Source organism: Apostichopus japonicus, chromosome 1 (assembly GCF_037975245.1).
Source record: "Apostichopus japonicus isolate 1M-3 chromosome 1, ASM3797524v1, whole genome shotgun sequence".
Taxonomy (NCBI): domain Eukaryota; kingdom Metazoa; phylum Echinodermata; class Holothuroidea; order Aspidochirotida; family Stichopodidae; genus Apostichopus; species Apostichopus japonicus.
This window is the reverse complement of record NC_092561.1, coordinates 318,132-336,092: the sequence shown is the minus strand read 5'-3', so window position 1 is coordinate 336,092 and position 17,961 is coordinate 318,132. Positions and strand designations below refer to the sequence as shown.

The window sequence follows — 17,961 nt, the reverse complement described above, 5'->3', positions numbered from 1 at the left end:
GATTGGATCTTTCGTATTAAGTCTCACATCACCGGCCTCAACAAAGACTTGGGACCCCTTAACAACTACCAGTTCTACAAGCATATGTAATCCGTTCTTTGCTCCTTAATCCGCTTCCTGTATAGTCATGGTTTATTTGGTTTTAATTCCATCATTGCAACTTACACTTATCTAGCGTCATACTTTCATTGTGTCACATTTTGTACTTCTCATTCGACTGCTAAGTATTGCTGACGAAGGTCCCAGGGGGACCGAAAATTCCAATATATTTTCTAAAACTTACTCCTTATTTGTCAATTATGAGTCATATCTTATTTCTCTGGTTTTCTCTAATAATATTTTCTTTTGGAGTAAACGTGGATTTTCGTTATATTATACTTATATTTATATATATATATACTTATATATATACTTATATATATACTTATATATATACTTATATATATATACTTATATATAAGTATATGTATATTTTTATATTCGCGTTGTCGATTCATAATAAAAATTACCCTCGAACGTCCAAAACCATTGACAGCAAAGTATGCATTTTATAAATTGCCACACCAAAGACTAGGTCTTTTGCGCTTAAACATTCACTTTTGTTTTCAATTTCGTTGTAAACAAATAAAATATCAGCGACCGTTAGGGCGATTATCCTAAAGATAGCCGTTGATAACGTTATAACATTCCTGCTAAGAGAAAAATTCTGCTTTTTAAGCTATTAAGTAGCAGGCATTTTAATTCATTACAAGCGCTTACCTTAATGACTACATATTAAGTTTCCCTACAATTTCTAAACAAAAAGTAATGTACATCGTTTACTTTTTTCCTTTTTCTTACCAGAAAAAGGTGTCAGTGTATGACACATCATGGTTTTATCACTCTGAATGATCATGCATAAATTCTGTACAGAAATGCTTCTCATATAAAGACTTGTGGCGTTGGCGCTACCCACGCAATTTATAGTATTGGCATTTGGTTAAATTGCCTTCGTCTATCTAAATTTAGCATTTATTAATCGGAGCGCTAAGCCGGCACTTCAACCTATTCTTCAGTTTCTCAACGTGTTGGTAAATGGAGTAAATTTTTTCGCAAACCGACATCAAGGCTTGATGCCCTTAGTTTTTAGTTGAAGTAAGCGAATCGTCTACGATCGGTCCGTCTTGATCGTTTTCTTTCTTTTCTTGTTGTGAGGATTATCTGTTTCAAACCTAGCAAAACAGACTGGCATGAACCTTCCTTTGTGCGACCGATGTTGCTGTGTGGTTCGCTTATTTTTACTTAACCTGAAAACAAATTGTTTTCCTTCTTCTTAGCAACGAGGATGTCTTTAACGTCACAATGGGTCCTTTCCATATTTCTTTGTCTTTGTGTGATTGTCTTGCCTCTACCAGGTAAGTTAATACATTGTTATATTGATTATATTTTTGGCTTACATCTGAATTTAAATATCAACTCTGTACTTGTGTAAAAATCAGATATTATCTCGTACATTGTTTTTCTGAGACGTAACTGATATATAAGATCCTTGGTTCACCAAGTACAAAAAAAAAACCTGATTTTAATGGTTCGATGCATGATACATCGAGTTGTTCTTTAGTTTATTATATAATAAGACAGATATTGGCATTCTACTGAGCCATTTCACTATTGACGATATCAGTACCCCTATTCATGATTACGTAAGTGTTTACTCCGTTTTAAAACGTATTCCAATTTACTAACAGAGACATTGGCCTTCAGAGACAGAGCATTATTTCAATAACCCATAATATGGCTACATACAAGTATTCCTCTGATATCACCGAAGTGCACTTGTTGCTTAAACCAGAGATATAAATAAAGTAAGAACTTACTGCGATAGTTACACAAACATTTCCCTTTTGATCTCACATTCTCGAATCATACTTGTTCATATGTTTGGCGTTATTATTCAGACTTCGTAAAATATCATTATGTTCGTTATTGAGTGCAGCATATTCTTATAATGTTTAGACTACCGCATAAGCCTCTGAGGTCTTGTTGAGCTCAAGGTTCTGAAATATCATCTCCACTCGAAGTTAATGGACGGCCTATTAACTCTGTAATGTCCTTGATTATTCCCTTAGTGAGTTTGTCCTCCGTAATCCTATTATTCATTATTTTAATTGCTTACAACGTCCAGTTTTACATAATGAGATTGAAATATAATATACTCAAAAAAGTAGTGAACAGATTGTATTAATGAATGAAGATCGTTATTGGTCGTTTATGAAAACAGCTTCTAAATATTTGTACAGAAGAATACAATGTACTATTGTAGAGAGCGAAGCAAGAATGAGACTCTTGGAAACAAGGGAACCATCATAGCTTTTGTGTCCATACGAGTACTGACATAAGAAAGTAAAATGTTGTCTGAGAAAGGTATCTTACAAAGTAGCGAGATCATGTGTACCTTCAAGAATAAAGGGATGTTCCGTTGGGAGACAAATGAAACTCTTATTTTAATATAAAACAATATTTTCTATACTTTCCAACTGAAAACTTCATCTCAATACCTTGTTTCTATCTTCAAATATAGTTGACTGAATGTAACCTGTTTTGCCCGACTGTCTGTGATGTCATCACGGCACACGCTCTTCAAAGTTTTCCATCATATTATAATATTCTTTTTGATTTTCTTATCTACTTCATAAAGTGCTACTTTTCTTGTAGAAATATTATTTTCCTCTGTGAGTAAGTGATAATAAGCAGTCTATTTGTGCCACCGAATATCCCAAAGGAGAGGGTGGTACGGGGCTCTTTTATTGAAACATATTAATTGGAATACATATCTTTCAGAATCAAACGTAGTAGAATATCGGGTATGCTTCGTAACCATAACAAGCCCACTCCCACCAATAATTCTTGACGAACGAAATGTCTCTCCTTTTGTGGACAAGTGATAAACACCACCGAGTAGGAAGAACGAAACTGCACTGAATAAAGTTAAGACAAGAATACAGTGGTACCTAGCTATCCCATTAGAGAAATTATTAGAACACCGATATAACTATATGCAGGGGCGTATCCAGGATTTTCTAACCCGGGGGGCGCGAATTACTATCTAAGCGGAGCGCCACCATCGGTTGGCGCACAGCGTACAATAAAATTTCTGGTTTTGATACCCCCCAGATCACCGGAAATGGCACTTCTCGGGCTTGAAACTGACCAACCAGATGTACACTTTTGCCTAAGAACCAAGTATTTCCAAATAGTTTTGTTTTCATGTATAATCTTTTTGAAGATTGTCACCAGTCACACATCATGTTCGACCTCATCACATCTCCCGTGGATCATTGCTTTTGTAGGTGATTCTACGTCGCAGCCCACATTACCCGCCAGCCCCACTTTTCAAGGTTTTAAGCCCATTATTTGTTCAGAATTTGAAAATTAACATTTCTCGTGAATAATTTCACTTCAAAACCATAAAGTTGCACAAAATTTCATCTACGGAAAACCAATATAGAAAAACCTCCTTCAACCCCTAACAGACCGGTCAAAACTGCACGAGTAGAGGGAAGTATGATGAAGAATGTTGGTCATGGAATTTTCCAAAATTCAGACACAGTTAATATATTGGTGTATAAATATTAAAACCTCTTATAACGGCTACAATAAAACTTCGTTGAAGGAAATAAAAAAATACCAGATATTTCATAAACCGAGCACTACATACATCGACAGCTTTGAGCATGGCGCAGATCAGTTTGGATAATGGTGGGGACGCGTGTCTGTTCTCTGACACTATCAAAGCGGAGCGCGACCATGGGTTCGCGCGTAGCGTACGATTTTTTTGGGCAAATATAACCTCCCAGATCGCCGGAAATAGCACTTCCCAGACCTAATGATACTTCCAAACCTCCTTAAGTTTTAGATTTCATGGCTTATAAATTTAGTTTGGGGAAATACATGGGCGTCTGCAGAAAAAAATATCAGGGACAAATAATCCAAGTAGACTTTTGTATACGATGGGTCTGGGGTCCTCTCCCAGAAAACAATTATAGACTGCCGCAAATGCGATTTCCGTCCTTTATTTAACAACTGTGGATAAAATATAATAAAATGGGAACTGCTGCATGTCATTTGCACAATGCTGGATCAAACTGCGCCAAAGTTCAATCACGCGTCCCGCTGTCCCCACCAGGATCTGCGCCTATGGTTTGGACGCTGTTCATCCTGGAACGCCATTTTCATGCACACTGATATGATGTGATATCTGCTGTTTGCTTTACAAATTCGGATTATTGAAATGAGACTGAAATAAATAACTTCGATCTGTTTATTGTGCAATGCCCCACATTTTTTTCATTTCGAAAGACGCACAGTTTCAAGTTCAGTACACACCTGAAGGCTTCGATTCTCTATCTGCCTTCAGTTTAGGGAAGATCCTGGGATTTTCATCCCTAGATATCGCTGGATATTGCTAGATATCCATACAGTACAATGTCCTTGGGATTTCTTGGGATTTTTCGGGGCCTGATTTTTGGAAATTGCAAAATCGGGATTGGTCACACTCCATTTAGGTCAGTGCACGACCTCTAGACGTCACTAATACACAACCCGACCACTAGTCTTGTTATCGATGAAGTGGTGTGTTGCCGGATTTTGTCAAGGACTTGCCTACGGGCGAAGGTTATTATAATTAAGTTTCGTAACTCATCGGGAAGTGTTAAGAGGGGTGGGGCGTAGGGGTTGTGGGGCGAGCGTTTTCATGCAGATGGGAACAATCTCAAGAAGTGATGGTGCGCCCCCCCCCCGTCCATGATACGTCCTTGGATCTACTGCATGATATTCACAGGAGATGTGCTCAATTCTCCAATCGCATGCGGAATTTATTTTTAGATTCATTGTACGAGTGTATACTAGGTTTGGGGTAACAATTAGCATTCAGGTCGGAGTGCATAAGATTTTATCTCTGGATGGCAGTGTTGCATCGAAGGACATATGTCTAGTGCAGTTCGCATATAGATCCTGGTCTATTAATATATATATATATATATATATATATATATATATATATATATATATATTTACATATATATATATATTTATATATATATATATAAATATATATATAAATACATATATATATATATATATATATATATATATATATATATATATATATATATATACATTAGTGAGAGAGGAAAAATGGAATCGTCAAAATGGAGTTGTCGGTGTAAGGGGTAGGGTGAGGCTCACACCCTTCCGAAATCATCGACCCGTCACTGGCTACCCTGTGTATAAAATAAGGATCAGCCCTGTAATTATGTCACTGTTCCTCTTTCTCTTCCCGGTTTCTTGCCGTTTTTTCTACTCCCTCCTTTTTTCCTTTTTCTCTTTCTTCTTTTTCTTTTCCCTTCCTTCCTCCTCTTTTTCCCTCTTTTCCCCCTTTTTTCTTCTCTCTTTTTTTCTCTCCTCTTTTCTTACCCGGGGGGCGCGCGCCCCCAACGCCCCCCTGGATACGCGCCTGATATGCTAGGGGCCTCAACCTCTATCTGATAAGGGTATATATGTCTCACTTATTGTAACATTGAACGCTTAAAAAATCGCTTACGTCAATATATATATTTTGCTTTGGGTCTTCGGGGAAACTTAATTACAGAAATTTAAATTTAAATGTCGGATAACATAAAGCTGCAATTTAGTTTAACTTGTACTGATTAAGCCATAGATGGATACCCCTTAATCTAGCCAAGAGGTTAATGGAATTTCGACCTAAGCAGTGATTTATAATTACTTCGTTTAGCATCGAAATGGTTTTACGTACAAGACATGTATTATGTTTTATTGTTTCATTTTGGCAGACCTTTGAATGCCGTCCCTACTTTCATTGTACCTGGCACGATTAGTTAAATCGATTACAATTTAGTCACTTTGCATTTCTATGCTTACACGATTGAGTGTACGATATAAAGACAAGTTGTGGCAAAGTGAACTCTTATGGCTGCTTTAAGTAGTCCGAACCATAATGCTCGTCCAAAAAAAAAACCATTAAACGGGAATATAATCCTTCCAGATAGACAATAACTTACCCAACACGACTGTAGGTGTGAAAAAGAAGATAAATGACAAATATCTCATCACCGGATATCCGAAAATCCTAGCATGAGCGATGTGAGAAGAAATAAATACAAACGATAGAGCTGATATTCTACCTGCGGTAACCTCGGAAAACATGGAAACCTATTAATAGACGATTGCATTGCTGCAGGGAGAGCGAAAATTTGCGAAAAAAACCTTTATTGAAATATTTAATAGCTTGTTGGAAAACAAAATCATAAAAAATGGCTTCTTTCATGACCCATACTTTTTCAACTCTAAAAATAGCAGCAACGACTTATTACATTTATAGTCAGAAGTTCGTGAAACAATACTCCATATTAAACTCATTATTAGTTGTCAAGTGGCATCGTGGGGGCACACAACTTTATCTTCAAGTTTGTCAATAAATTGTAAATTTATTGGATTACTAGACTGATCATATATGCACGTAATATTGGTTTGAGCTTACGTGTAGCCATGCATGACCGTTATGGTCAAACTAACATTGCTAATATAGCGAGTATATTAGAAGAAAAAAAACTATCAACAACAACCACTAGAACACTGAACAGATTGCGAAGAATTAGAACAATATGTTTGCAGAATCTGCCTTAATTGTCATATCGTCGGTCAGTGTCTGTTTCAAAAGTATATACAACACGCAGCTGGCTGGCCCCGTCGTCATTCATTTCCTTTAAATTACACAATGCAAGGTTGGATTGAAAGATTTTTCAAGGGCATAAGGTAAAATATCGGTCAAAATTGTATAAATAAAATAGACAGAAGTCGCGGCGTGTGACGATTTCAAATTGGAGTTGATATTCTGTCACAAAAGGTGCATTTTACACATTGGACAATCGACAGGGTTGTGCTTGCACGCGCGATTAGTTGTTCAAGTTTGCAATTGACTGGATAGGCTAATGCATCGGTGTAACATGTGATCGTTAGGCTATCAACTATCAGCGGTCTATTGAAGGATGAAAATTTGTCAGAGAACTTAAAGGAATGCTTGTGCTTGTTATCCTTATTTACAAGATGTAAATTATTTTAGAGATCTACTTAAGAATCCCAAAATGAGGAGCAGACAACAACATATGATGTCGAGAGGGAAACATCATTGTACTTTTTGAAGATTGTTCTTGGTGGAAGACGAACCGCAAAAGGCAAAATTGCGATTTACAGAAACCAAGCTTTGAAAGTCATGGTTTGCTCTTACTAAATATAGGCTTAACTTGAAAACTACCGGACTGATCATACTGAAGAGCTATTAAGACCCTATGAAAGTATGGTATAATAACACTGAAACCGATCCAGCGTAGCGCCATAGCTCTGACATGTTCGACAATAGTGCCATATTACGGTCATGCCTTCCACATAGATCGGAGCATACGAATATTAGAAGGATATATATATATATATATATATATATATATATATATATATATTTAAATATATATATATATATATACATATATAAAGCCTATATATATAGCCTATATATATAGCCTATAAATAGTAAATAGACCTATATATATATACATATATCAAGTCTACATATATATATATATTTATATATATGTATATATATATATAAATATATATATATATATATATATATATATGATTCACTGTATAGTTATGTTGTTCACTTTTAGAAACATATCCCTACAAGTATGGTTTCCTATCAAGCTTTGTGTTGCATCTGAAAATCTGACCCGTTGGTCCAGGTGATATATTTAGTGATACGGCCTTTAAATTGACTAGCATGAGATGTTTAAAGTTCAAAAAAATCATAGGTGGTATCGAAATGTAAACCTATACTGATAGTGCTTTTGAACGATGTACATTTAATTTATAGCTAAAGTCATCCGTCAACCTCAGAGATGAGTAACAAAATTCATTATTTCCTTGTTTATGTCTTTGGTACATCAACGAGCACACAACAATAACACCCACAGCATTACGTCATCGTGGAAACAACACGAAACAACAATGCGTGCAAAGTGAGCCGAGCATTAACCTGGCGGAATGAACAAGAGCAAACTAGTAGTTACCATTTTTCGCACGAAACTGAATTCCCCTATAACTTGTCAGTTGCACTTTTGCCAGAATAAACTATAAATTCAAACAGTTGTTGCCATTCGTGAGGTAGACAACTTTAGCATAACTTATTATTATATTAGGAAAACTCTTCTATCCTTTTCGTGGGGTAAACTAAAAGAGAAAACTTTATAGCTTCATCTACCAATTATTCCTTTATCCTGAAAAGGTGTGATGGCTCTGGATCAAAAGTGACACAGCACGGAAGCCTTTTAGGGAAGCACACTCCTTGTAAACAAGATGTAATTTGTTAGCAATCAACGAACTTCACCTTCATAGTGATGACTCCATTGATCAATGTCTTGTGAAATACTTGCCTAGTTGTTCTTCCTTAAAATAGGTTATCAGCTCAATCTGTGTGATTTTTAGCGAGTACTTCGTTTCTGACGCACACGTACCACCGTTATAAATAGCATTTCATAATCAGAACACAATTGAGAAGGAAAAATGGTAAACACTTTTTTCTCTTTAAATGAAGGTCGCAGTCTGGTAGCAGACAGATCACAATACATTGCCCAAAACGTTCAATTATTCCAAAACGGCAACATTTCAAATAAAGCCGAGTTCATCCCATGCGGTTAACGGCAGTATCTTGTAATGAGAATTCCTTTGATAGGTTAGATTGTGATGTGTTGCCAATTTTATGTGTTTTCTATTCTTATTCTGCTTTTATTTCTTTCATTGCTTTTTCATAAATAAAAGTGTTTAGACATGGAAATGATGTGAGTACGTGATAGACAAAAAGACAATATTTCACTGGAGGAAACTGTATTGGTTGAGGTTAAACCAACATTGCATTTGGCAAATTATATAACTTGTAAGGAGACATCTTTATTCAGGGTAACATTGTAATGCAAATACCTGCTATCGGCTTGCTTTTCATTGTGTAAAAAACTCTCCGGTACACGTATGTTGAGAGGAAAGTGAAGAATGCTTGCAAAATGATGGGGCTATTTTAGTAAACATGTGGACTTGTTGTTACCAAAAAAAAACTTACGGTAATACATCCGTGAATCATACCCTTACTTCAACCCATACGGAGACTCATTCAATGCCTATTAACATGGTACACCTATTGAAATGCAAATAAAAATCATTAACAGAAACTTCGAAGAAAATCTCTTGCATGCATTTGTCTAGGTAACCAAACATTTTCACACAACAATTCGAGAAATTGTGGTAATATCATTCATTAATTAAGATAATAAAGATAATGAATCACGTCTTTATGCATGAATTGACGCTCCAACGCTCGTGCCCGTACTTGAATTTCCATCATTAGTTTCTAATCTAAGAAAGAAATTTGATGGTGTCATCCCATCGTGTTCAATGGCAAGGAACGGTTTTGTGAAGGAAACCTTTGGATGAAATTAAAGTTATTAATCGAGAAATTAATCTCTCAATACCAATGTATTATTTTTTTAAGTTCTATATTGTCCATCCAAGTTTATGCAACTCATGTTTCGTACAAATGTATTACTCTGATTCTCTGAAAGCCAATAATAAGCACAATCGAGTTTACGCAACAGTGCTTTATTCCTTACCACACTTTGCATGCAGAGTCTGTTTCTTCCAAAAGTAACTTACTTCTTCTAGAAGAAGTTTTAAAGGGTATACACTACTGCCACACTATGAGGAGAAAGTGGCAGCTCTCTGTTCTTAACTACAGTCTTCTAATTTACATCAATTAACTTAAGTGTGGACTCAAACAGAGTGGCCCTTTGTTGTCGTAGAACCTATTAATTGGTAACCTCTCTTTAAGTTACTTCTGGACAGAGTATTTAAATCACCAGGTGCGGTTCGACCAATTCGGCAAGCAGGTCGTCTGCTCGGGACAAATCAGCCAACTTTGCCTACTACATATCACCAACTACTGAGAGTGAAAACATATAGAATCATGAGCGATGATAGCCACCCACTCCACCAATATTTCGACAGAGCGGTTATTCCTAGAAGTGGAAGGATGCGGCTCCCACCGTCTCATACGAATCGACATTCTTCCTCACTCATTCCACAATGCATCAAACTTTATAATGAAGACTTTCAACGTTAGATCTCGTCTGACTGTTTCTTCTGTTCCGACTGTACTCTCTTGCCACTGTCCTGAGCTTTGTATATTGTTTTACTGCATGTTTTAAGTCTTATGTTTTCATATTCTTACAATTGTTTGATACTGTACGTTTTTAGGTTTTCATATTTTATTGTTTGTATCTCATATCCTGTGTTATACTCGTGGTTTAATAAAGTTGATCTAATCTAATCTAGGAAGAGTACTGTAGCCGAAGTAACTGCAGTGGGTTAAAATTACGTTTCAATATATAACAGTCTTTTAACATTTGTAGTAAACTTAATCAAATTTAAAGTTTAAACCTGAGTGAATTTAATAGACATTGTACGAACAAATCACAGAATTACAAAGTACAGCGGGTAGTATTAAAACTTTTATTCTGCTTTTCATACTTTAAACTCTGCTGAGCTCAGATGACCTGTGACATCCACAGAAAACATTACAAGTCTTTTACTCACAAAGGTGGAGCTACATACAAAGTATGAAGTTCATCCAAACTTTAGTTTTGGAGTCATCCAGTTTGTAAGGTTTTCACACTTCGCATCTGGTGAATTCGAACAACGTTTGACCCATACATGGTCCTTCTTCAAAATGTTTTTTTTTCTTTTTTTGACGTATATTTTGGCACAAATTCGTCAAGCCATTCCAATTTCTAGAATTTTTATTATCTCAATCATTTTAACTCAGTCTTACCAGTGAAGCACAGAAGACAACCCACGCCCCCATATATTTAAATGTCATGATAGAAAAGATGGATTATTTTCTCGGATAGCCACTGAACCTCACCTTAATCATTTCCCTTCTTTCAAATGTTTTCTAACACTCTCAAATTATGTGGGGTAATAGTGTGGTATGTTAGTTTGTTTGTGTTTTGCATGGAAAGAACGTGCCGACCAGATAATGATGACAAATGAAGGTGACGAAAATTGAAAACAAACGTGGCGTTGACTGGTAAATGTCACTTAAGATAAGGAAGATCGAAACAAGCATGATTTTGGTTGATTTGCGGAGTGAATTACTCAGCTGAGCGTATGAGGGACAGCCAGTATGCTAATTAATTGTCAGTTCGTGTAAAAGATGTTATCAGTTGTTATGAATTAAATATTGGAGCTTACATTTGATAGAATAAAAAGATGCGTTCCAAGTATTCATATATGCTGAGTTTTATTATTATACAAACTACTTATTGTAGCGAGGTGATCAGCAAATCCTTCTTTCTTTGTTTCTTTTGGAGAATGCAGGGGGGAAGGTTTGGGAGAGGGGTATTTCAATGCCAATGGCCAAATTACTTGTACTGATCAAGTTTTTGCCAGATGGATAAGCATAATAACTCATTGGTTATTGAAAAACATTATAATAGAATGCAGTGTGGAATTGGTAATTGAGTCTTTCAAATTTGTTTTCAATTTTCTTTGTGAAGTTTAACAGTTACTTATACATTTCGACAGCTTAAAAACTGAGACAAGCTTTTGTTTTTTGAAACTTTAAAATTGAAAGTACCTCATAAATTCCAGATCGCTGCTTAGCGAGATGTCATGTACCCAACCATTTTATTATTTAGAGAGGCCAAGACATGTCTGGCAAATTCCCATTAAGTCTCTTTTTATTGATGGAAAATAAGATATATATTTTAGGAAGTGGGAAGCTATGTCGTACATTTCTCTTTTCTTCCTCCTTCGAAAAAGTGTATAAGAATGGCGAGTTTTACGAAGGGCCATATCGGGGAACTTAAGATATTGTAAAGGGGGTGCTTTTTTGTACTTGCATATACTTAACAGAGTATCCAATCATATAAACTGTTGGTAACCGTATGCAGGTAGCTAATCATGGAAATGTTGAACCGAAGGAAAGTAAATCTTGTAAATCGGTTATTCCTTTCTCTTCTTTAATACAAACGTTTCATATATTCACCACCAACACCCCACCACGACCCCACTCCACGACCTCTCCTCTCCGTTTGTAATTTATCCTACATACCTAGTATATTTACACCAGACCTCCGTGTTTCAATAATCATTAACGTTTATTTTTCGACTTTTTTTTCCAACATACCTTTGTGTATTGTCAAATACCACGAATGCGGAAGTAAGGTTGATGTAACTTCCATAACTGCATAACTTTCCTGTTTGAACCGACACTGTTGCTCTGAAAGAACAGTCACCCCTCCGGCCATTCTCAATAATTGATTGAATGAAAAGTGCTGAAATGTTATTGAACAGGACAACGGCTGCCTCTTTGTGTTATTGCGTACGGGGTTTTGGTTTCGCAGTGCGGAAAATCGATTTGCATCGACGGAACGAGAACTGTAGTACTTTGTAATTTGTAAATATTATTTGCAAAGAGCAAAGAAAGTCCTTCCTTGTCAACAAAGACAACAACGACATATTGTAATGACAAAATTCCTTGATGAGTTACGTTGCAGTAACACGAATTACATATTTTAAGGTTTCTTAAATGTTTCTCATGAAATTATTCAGCAAACTGTTCACGAATAGTTGGAACCATCTGATTTCTCTTAATTCGTTGCTCATTAATTGTGAAAGAATTTCCGTTAACCTATTAACAGCTTATGAGTACATCTATTCCTCCATTTCAAACTACATGCACGAAACATCTATGTGATGACATACACATCTGTCACCCACATTTGTGTTCTTGTGCATGTGTTAACATCAGATGTTGCAGTTTGCTACATATTTCATCGAAAAACAGTATAACAGTGCTTCAACTGAACGCACTGCGATTCAGTTCATTTTAAATAAGACCAATTTTAATTAATATTTGTCAATGAGCTCGAGAAATGTCAACCGGATATTTGCTGGGCACTGTAATAAATATTGTAAAATTCAATTAATTCCAACCTTCGTAAGTTTTTGAACCTCACAAATATGTTAGCAAGAGAAAATAAAAAAACATTAAAATATGTGATTAACTCAGCCCAGCATTTCACATAATATTAATGACCAGGGTAAAATAGGAGGGTTTAGCAAATTCAAAGGCAATATAATATTGAAGGTTTCTAACATCACCTAACACAAGCTGTCTCAACTCTGTTAACATTCAAAGTGAGAATATGAAAAGAGTTTAGGGTAAATACCTCACAATTGCTCCTTTTCATGAAATAAAAGTGACCTTTTGCGTTCTTTGTTAAAGCTTTCAGAAAAAATGCCCTTTTCTAATTTAAATAGTTACTTATTAAGAAAAATCCAATAAGAAAGTCCCCAATTGTTGGCAAAATTTTATTTCTAATGTATTCATTGAAAAGTCAATTATTAGCTTATTAAAAAAATAAGTTTTAATTAGCTAAGAATTATCTTGAATTTGTCCATGGCCATATAATCACACTGATAATACGTTGCTAATCTTTTTTGCTGGTAAGAGGTAGCTGGACATTTCTACATTGACTTTTAGATTTAAATCCACTTATTGTTTACTAGGATCCTCACGAAGTTGGTTGAAAGCTTTCAATTTGCTTCATTCCAGGAATAGCAATATGTCGCTCTATTTGTTCCTCTCAGTTTGAGCATCAAAATATGGACCTCCACAGGCCTTTTTTGGGTAATTCCATTTTGTAAACAATTATATCTGATTTGACCATTACTGTATGGCACTTGACACAGTTTCATCAAGTGAAAGAAGTAGTTAACGTTCAAATATATCCTACGGTTAATAAAAACCTGTACACTTACAATCTGAATTCTCCAACCCATTACCCTCACACCAGCTTGATAAACAAAATGATAAGAAGACATCTGGTTCGATCAGGGAGGTGTCACACATCCCTCTTCTGATGTGAACCTTGTTTGAAATTACAATTTTTAAAAATGTCCTAACATTGGGACGGTTAAGATGCAACTTTTAGTGCAGTGTCATGATTTCCTTATAGAAAATGATAACATACATGTTGTCACATCCTACGCCAAGATAGTTGGTATATATATATATGTAATTATATATATATATATATATATATATATTAATTATTAGGTATAATAATGAGTTCTCTGAGATATTTAACTATTGAGACGATATGATACCAGTTTGAAATGATTTGAATCTTTTCCTGTTGGAAGATTGAATGAAAACAAGTTGTGCTTGACGAGAAACAGATAATATGTTCGTGTGAATCCGTAAGTCCCTTTTTGCATATTTACGAGATCGTATACTTGCTTCGGTGATCATCGGTTACATTCCAGTTTTAAATGCGTCACTTATATCCTCTTTTTGTTTTGGGTCTTACTATGAGTTACGATTACTGCATTTCACGTTCATTTTGCTGGACACAAACTACCTTTTATATAATTTTGGTTGAAAATATAATACCAAAAATGTACAAACCTGACTGTTTTTTAATGACTCTCTAGTCATCAGACGAATCTAATTAATACTATTGAAGTATATTCAACACTGATGAAATTTAATAAATTCAGGGCTCTTTATTTTCTTCTCTCTTACATGTTTTGACATAAGTTTTGATTTTTGCTGAATTTTCTTTTGAATGTTTGTGCTGTATATTATGAGAGCCATGAGCCTGAGACTAATGGAGACAAAAAGAAAAATCAAATTTGAGATAGTTTTCTACTCCTGCATTTAAGTCGATATCCATTCGAGTTGGCATATGTTGTCTAAAGCAACGTCATTTGAAGGCTAACGTGCGTACTATCGGTGATTCGAGTTAATAACACCGGGCTGTGAATTAGTGTTAAGACAGTAAGTGACAGTACCTTGTATGCGTAAAATCTTCCAGAATCGTAATGAATGTCAACTTTACACAGGGTAATCGCTCTTCCATTGTATTTGCTTTCTGGAAATAGACGACTCGTTGAATTCAATTCTACACAGTTGCATGTTTGAAGTAGAGGGAAAGATGACAACATTGTGGCCAATTAAAGGGATTGGCTAGAGGAGTATTATCGGAAACGTTATGTGAGGAACAATGATTTATGTTTGGTAGTACCGCCATAATGTAAGCTTTTTGTGGTATATGTGGCGTTAATCAAGGACACATCAGAACACAACGTCACGACCATGACATGTAGCAGACTATGTAAACTTGAACACTCTCTATGTATGTCAGAACAGCAAATTTACACCAGTCACATGTATGTCAGAACACCATATCATGTATGCCAAAACACAAAATAACATCATGGGACAAGTACACATGCCAGAATACAATGTCTGGTTCTTGCGTTCAGTTTTGACGTTCTGCTTTTCTTGATCATGGATAACAAAGTTCTGTGAAGCTTCGTAGGGCAGAACATGTTCCTTATTTATTTATTCATCGGTTCGATCCTCTGTTATCAAAAATGATATATCTTCAAAGTTTGCGTCATCCTTTTCCTATACTTTACAATGAAAGCTTCATGAGAGCGTAGTACTATGAATTGAAATTGGTATTGCGCATTGAGATTACATGATGTGTACACTATGGTCATAACAATCGTTGTTTTAGCACCCTTGACCGTATTAGTATCTTCAGTGCAGAGCATTTGGAGATTTCTCTTGCAATGCAATTCTTTCACTGCAGGGCTATCCCTTTAAAGAAGTCAGTCAGTGTTCTTTACAGCTTAGGAATTTAATGGCATTCGAGCGAAGCATTGGAATGATAATAACGGCTCTTAATGTGTCTATTCGAAGACAAATGAAAGCTATCAGGGCTAAAAACAGGAAATGTAGTACGCAATACAGGGTTATTCAGAAACTGGCAATGCTATACACATGGTTGGATGTCGTCAAATTTTGTTGCCATAAAAGGTAGTAGTGTTTTTCAACGGCTACGGAGAAAGTACTACCGTTGAACGCATATGCTAACGAAGTTTAAAGCATGCAATGATACGTGGAAACTCACTGAACCTGACATGATTGTAAGTTATTTACCAAAATCAGAGTACTAGTGACTAGAGAGGATTAGATCAAATTTATTTGACCAGTATTCTACCTGTTTCTTCTTAATTATATCCACAATTGCAATTTCCAAAGCTCTTTTGAAAGGACCACTTATACTTATCTTGAGAAACTCCCCAGGTATTCTATGACAGAACTATGGACACCGTACGTCAGGGTCATGCATGTTTTCGATTGTTGCCAATTACTATAATCGAGATCTATTCAGGAAGTTTATCAGGCGAACCTTTTCTTTCCATTTAAACTTCCCTTCCAAAAAGTATATTAAGGTAGACATTTATTCATTAACTCCACGCAACTTATTGCTATGGTCTAATCTTTCAAAACTGTACCAGTGTCCTGATAAGAAATTAGTTATAGGTCAGTTTCACGCAAGCATGCTCACGGCAACTTGTTGTTTTCCTCTTATTACGTATAAGAAAGAATTAAGGATTTCGCTCGAGATGCATCGAAGAAAGGAACCCAAAAATATCACTTTAATTTGACCTCGAATATAAGAACAAGATAAAGGTCAAAGTAAACGGAAACAAAAGTAATGAAGAGTAATGATATCAAAAATGGAAGGAAGACAGATATCATGATTCAAATGGCATGTGACAACGACAATTGGTCTAATAAAATCTATTTTTAGTTCAAGGGTAAATGCCTTAGGAATAGTCAAGTTGTTAGCAGCGGAGGACGGGGCTAAAGCCCATAGAAGTATAAGTGGTGGTGCCCCTGCTTACAAGTGGCAGGAACAGTCCCCTGTGTACTATAGGGTCCATACTTATCAGCAGAGTGAAGAAGCGAAGAGTCCTCCACTTCATCTTAACTCGTATCTCCTTTACGCTGTAAATACCATCTTTCGAGTTAAGTTATGTGAATAACATGCCAGTCGAATACCGGATGCAATGTCTACTTGCAGCTATATTGCTTCTTCACAACCTACATTGTCCATAAATGCACCGACATGCAACAATCCGGAAATCCCTTTGGCATTTTTTTGTCTTCAGATATTTCGGACTGACTTTGAGTAGCAACAATTAATGAGAGCATGTTGAATGTTGTTACTCCAATAAACTTATTTGTTGGACCAAATATTTTTATCATTTAATTCAATTAACGAAAAGTTGAAAATAATTGACAAGCTTCATGCACTATGTAGAGTATATTACTTTTCACTTGATCACGCTGTGTACCATTTACAGTAAACAACAGTTTCTATCCTGTGGCTTGTCGAAACATATCTTTGGTGAGATGGTTGTAATTTCTTAAAATTTCAACATAACAGGATAATCTTCCCTGGTTTGAGCGTTGAAATTGCACAAAGTTTTGCATATAGATGAGTCGTTTTCGATTGGGAATTTGAGGAAACAGGTCATTCTTTCCAGCTTACATATAAACATGCATAGCTGAAGTGGCATGTTTTCCTTATAATCTTCATGCGGGCGGAAATAACTATCAATGCTCTGATGTTATCTCTCTCTCTGAATTCCATAGGTTCATCATTAAGACGCGCTTTCCCAGTAGACTTATCATCATTTACTGATCAGGAGGTAAAGCTAACTTGACATTTTCATTTAATTATTTATATCTATTTTTTCCCTAAGTTTACTAAATTTAAACAAACACTAATTGGGCACGATGTTTATTAAGTACTTAACCATTATTAATATTCCTTCTCGATGACACTTCTAAATTCCAAGCAGAGAGATATTAAAAGAATTGGGAAAGGAACGCAATGCATAAAAGATTATCGCTCTTCTACTTTTGTCTAATAAAATTGTGTACATATAAATAATAAATAAGTAAATAACCCACAAATGGTTAAGTAGCAT

At 35.6% G+C, this 17,961-nt stretch overlaps 1 protein-coding gene across 2 annotated transcripts in view; it reads left to right on the top strand.

The window, feature by feature from the left end:
- The first annotated feature begins 720 nt into the window (after positions 1-720).
- LOC139968380 (uncharacterized) overlaps positions 721-17,961 on the top strand; it is a 41,231-nt gene continuing 23,990 nt past the window's right edge. The window contains exons 1-2 of one of the 2 annotated variants that reach the window (XM_071972619.1): positions 721-1,394; positions 17,624-17,679. In XM_071972619.1, the coding sequence (XP_071828720.1) occupies positions 1,325-1,394; positions 17,624-17,679 (126 nt within the window). In that variant the 5' untranslated portion in view covers positions 721-1,324. The remainder of the gene's footprint in view (positions 1,395-17,623; positions 17,680-17,961) is intronic. The other variant, XM_071972623.1, reaches the window with a different exon arrangement.